Here is a 5058-nt window from a genome sequence, read left to right on the forward strand (position 1 = left end):
CCCCAGCTTTACATATATAGGGACTGGTCCCTTATTTTAATTTCTGAAAGGTGGAAACCCTGGCATAAGATTGACATGACACTGTCGTAAACATGACATAACACCTGTCATGAACTTAAAGAAGTCTTTATGAATGTTTATGACAGTTGTTATGAAGTGTCATTCGGTAAATAATGACACTTTTAATGCAAAGTTGCTCTAAAAGTTGCATTAAAAGTCCATTAAAAATGCCAACTTTGCATTAAATTGTCATTATTTACAAAATCATGCAAAGTTGGCACTTTTAATGGACTTTTAGAGCAACTTTGCATTAAAAGTGTCATTTACCAAATGACACTTCATGACAACTGTCATAAACATTCATAAAGACTTCTTCATGTTCATGACAGGTGTTATGTCATGTTTATGACAGTGTCATGTCAGTCTTATGCACACCCCTTCAAATAAAGTGTTACCAAAAAATAGCCTTTTGGCTAATTCTGGCTTTTTAAATTCATGAACTATCATAGCTTTTATTAAATTATGCTGGTCCTTAATCTCCTTTCAAATAAATAAACCACATCAAATCAAGAATATTAAATAGTGAATGTCTCGTTTCTAAATTATGGCCTTCCTTTAAGCAAACCTTTTCTCTCTATAATCCTGGTTCAACACCATAGATTCATTAATATCAGTATATTTCTGGCAATAATATTTCAAGAAATCAGTCTTAAATGATCCCAAACAGACACACAACTTCCAGACGCAACTCTTTGACTTTTGGCTGAGAGCCTATGAAGATCCATCAACACAATCCAGCCCTCACTGATGACATCACAGATGTTGATTTAGAAATAAAATACGTTTCATGATTCCTGTTCTTCTAAACACTGCGAGCAATTAAGAACTGTAAGAATGAACAGTTCAAATGTAATTTAAATAATTTGTTATCAGATGATGTCATTGTGGAGAGAATATCTGGTAATAGAAAAAACAACTGAATGAATTGAATTCGATCTGTCCTGCTGGTTTGTTCATTGGTGCCCCAGTTCTTCCTGGCCTATATCAGCATGTGAGGATGGGTGGGAGGAACACAGTCCATGTAGCAACTTACCTTTGATTGCAGAGCTGGCATGCAAAGCAGTCCAGGTGATAGACATTTTCTTTTGCCCTCATCACCATCTCAAAGGCTGGAATTAGCTTGCTGCAGGCTGCGCAGTTTCCTGTTACACCAAACAACCTGAACCACAAAGACACACAAGATATGATTTAATCCAAAACAATACAAAATACAGGAAACATTAAAAATGTCTTAATTATTCCAAGATAGAAAGAGCATTATCAGATAAGTTTCAAAGCTTACTAATCATGTGGAAAAAAAACTGAATTCATCACAAGATCAATTAGAATTAATTAAACAATCACTTGTAATGAATAAGTGGTTATCTTCTTGAATAATCATTCAACATACATCTGGAACATCTGCACAGCACTTCACTTTTTCACATTTTGTTATGCAACAGCCTTTTTCCAAATTGTAATAAATGAATCTCTTTCCTCACATTTCTACATACAAATGATCCATCATGACAATATGAAAAAAAACCCCCAACATTTTCAGTCTTTTGGAAATTTACTAAAAGTAGAAAACAGAATAAATCACATTTATGTAAATATTCACAGTCTTTACTTAAATTCACTGATCATCCCTGAGATGTTCCTACAGTTTAAATTAATCCATCTGTGGTAAATTCAGTTGATTGAACTTAACCTGTAAAGATTCACACCTGTCTCTATAAGGTCCCACAGCAACAGGAAGTGTTAGTCAGATAGAAAGATAGATAGATAGATGGATAGAAAGATGAATGCAGCAATGGAGACATCCTGAATGAAAACCTGCTGCAGAGCGTCTTGACCTCAGACTGGAGTGTCGCTTCATTTGTTCAGCAGAACAACCCAAAGGAGAGGCGTCAGAACCTCTCTGTGGACATCCTGGAAGGCCAAGCCAAAGTCCAGATTGGGATCTAACTGAAAATCTCTGAAGAGATCTGAAGATGGCCAACAGACGCCATTCATCCAACCTGATGGAGCTTCAGAAGAACTGCAGAGGAGAACGGACCAAACTGCTTCAACAGAGGTGAGCTGAGCTGCTGGCTCAGATTCAAAAACAACTGAGCTGCCATAGGGAGATCAACATAGTATTAAGCAAAGGCTAAGAATATGTTCATAAATGCGACTTTTTGATTTTCTATTTTTAATAAATTTGCAAAACACTCAAAAAAATCCACACCGTCACAATGGAGCATTTAAGAGCAGAATTTTAAGGAAAGAGATTAATTTAATACAATTTGGAATAGACCACTGGAGATAAGCACCAGCTCTCCTCACAACTTGCAATGATAAATGTGTTCACATGGTGGATGGATGGATGGATGGATGGATGGATGGATGGATGAATGGATGGATGGATGGATGGATGGGTGGGTGAGTGGATGGATGGATGGATGGATGGCATTTTGAATAAGGCTGCAACCTAATAAAATGAGGAAAAGTGTGAATATGTCCAGATGTACTGTAACTTGGTGTTTAACCAGGTGATTTTCTGGTAACTTCTAGACTAAAAACAATCAACCGTAGCTTGTGTTAACTGATGCTGAAGCATTCCTTCCAAAATATTCAACAGCATTTTCCCACAGTTCATATTTTCTTCATAATAATAGCTGTAAAAACACATTTTCAAAAGTGTCTTTTTTTTTAATTTCAAAACAATAAATGCACCACTCAAAACTGTCATACATCAAGACTTTAGTTAGAAACAATTAAGAATATCTTACATCATTTGAAATTGTCTTATGTTTTAGGCCCCAATTAAACATGATTTTTATTCACAGACCACAACACACCAAATGGAATCCTATTATTAATTATTATTATATTATTATTTATTTATTTATTTTTATTCTTTGAGCGTGTGAGCTACAGTTGGCATCATAGAAGAAGATGGAACATTGCTTTCACTGCTGCATGCACATTGTGAACATTCACTGACTACAGGGGCCTGTTACTAAACAGCAACCTGGATCCAGCAGCCAGTGGCAGAAATAACATAACAAAATCATAAAGCAAAATAAGCTATTAAGCAAAGTTCTTGAGGCTCTTTTCACAACCTGTGTTAAAATGACAAAACTGCATGCAGCTCTGAGAGCCTGTAGAGAACACCAATTGATAAATGATCGCAGGATGTGGGATAGTCAGGCCTGGTTATTAACCTCCAGAGAGGATGTAACCTAGAAGAGATGGATTTTACCTTCAGAAATCCAGACACAATTATCATTGTTAGCAAAACTCAACACAATATGGGACAAATCTTCAGACATGGGTGGATGGGAAAAGTAGTTCAATGGTAAAAATTAACAGGTAAAAATGTAACTTATGTACTTGTATAAATTATATATTTTTATTCAATATATAAATGCAAAAAACTCTGAGAACAAGAGGTGGTCAAATTTATCACAAATGGCCAGGCAGGGGGTGCAAGACGCTCCTTTAATGCATGCTGACCCACCAGCAAACAAAGCTAAAATATTTCAAACCTTAAATACTTTAGGTTTGAAATATTTACAGGTTCTCTCTACAGGTTAAGTTCAATCAACTGAATTTCCCCAGTTGGATTATTTTACTTTTATATCAATGTCAATGTCAAATTTATTTATATAGCACTTTACAACAGGTATAAAACTGCACCAAAGTGCTGTACAAAAACAACAACACAAATGACAAAACAGAACACAACAATATGTCAATTAAATGCCAAAGAGTAATAATGAGTTTTAAGAAGTGATTTAAAATGACCCAGGCTGTGGGCAGATCTAATCTGGAAAGGTAAGTTATTCCATAAAACAGGAGCAGCAACAGAAAAAGCTTGATCTCCTTTCCTCTTAAGTCGAGTCCGAGGAACTGTCAGTAATAACTGATTATTTGACCATAAAGTTCTGGACACAGACCGGAATTTTAAAAGGTCCCGAAGATAAGGGGGGAGGGGGGCCTAACCCATTTAAAACTTTAAAAGTTAACAAAAGAATCTTAAAATCTATTTGATAAAAGACAGGCAGCCAGTGTAAAGATCCCAGAGTTGGCCTTATATGGTCATGCTTCCTGGTTCCTGTAAGAAGCCGTGCTGCTGCGTTCTGGATCATTTGAAGTCGCTGAATCTGTGATTTATCCAACCCTCTATATAAAGAGTTGCAGTAATCCAGACGAGTTGTTATGAAGGCATGGATAAGTCCTTCAGAGTCCTTAAAACAGAAGTAAGATTTAACTTTTGCTAAAAGCCGAAGGTGGTAGAAACTCGATTTAACGACAGAACTAACTTATTTATCTAGTTTTAAAGAGCTGTCAAAAGTGAAAAGTGAAAATATCAAAAGTAAAATAAAATAAAATAGGAGGTCATTCAGCCATTCAGGTGTGCTGGACTACAGGTGGCCCAACTTACCCCGGCTTCCCCTAGATCCATACTGAGGGACTCTGCAGTGTGTTGCTTAGTAACATCCACAGTTTAGGACTTTCCAAACAGAAAGGAGCAGTGGTGACTCATAGTTCAAATCTCTTCTGTAATTGACAAAACAGCTTGACGAAGCTGAGATATATTTGAGGGTTTCTGTAGTGACACTCACCAGTGGCAAATCAAGCTGTAATGTACAATGCCTTCTGTGCCATTTTCTATTCATACCTACTTACAATTCAAAGCTCTTTTACATTTGGAAGCACATTCACCAAACTCACTCACAAAGCCACTCTAGGTTTTGTGTCTTGCTCATACAGGGAAGCTGGAATCAAACCCACAAACTTCACATTACCAGATGCCTTCTCTTCTCATTGAACCACAGCTGCCCATGGACTCACCTGCTTCTATGTCTGGCGTGCTGCGTCACAATCTGCATTTATTTACCTTTAGCATGGTGATTTGAAAACAGAATACATCTTAATCATTGTGATTTAGTAAAATAAGAAACAAAAACAGGTTATTGGACAATCTTTAACAAAAAGGGCCAATCAGTGAAGACTTTTATGTGTAAACTG

General features: G+C 36.5%; 1 protein-coding gene across 1 annotated transcript in view; it reads right to left on the reverse strand.

Moving 5' to 3' along the window:
- LOC106959753 (LIM domain only protein 3) overlaps positions 1 to 1239 on the reverse strand; it is a gene marked incomplete at its 5' end in the record, with an annotated part of 8009 nt that extends 6770 nt beyond the window's left edge. The window contains one exon of the mRNA XM_015052508.1: positions 1094 to 1239. Within this exon, the coding sequence (XP_014907994.1) occupies positions 1094 to 1239 (146 nt within the window). The remainder of the gene's footprint in view (positions 1 to 1093) is intronic.
- Between the last annotated feature and the right edge of the window lie 3819 nt (positions 1240 to 5058).

Source organism: Poecilia latipinna, unplaced genomic scaffold, assembly GCF_001443285.1.
Source record: "Poecilia latipinna isolate Pla-1442-1.1 unplaced genomic scaffold, P_latipinna-1.0 Scaffold1116, whole genome shotgun sequence".
In the NCBI taxonomy this organism is placed as follows: Eukaryota; Metazoa; Chordata; class Actinopteri; order Cyprinodontiformes; family Poeciliidae; genus Poecilia; species Poecilia latipinna.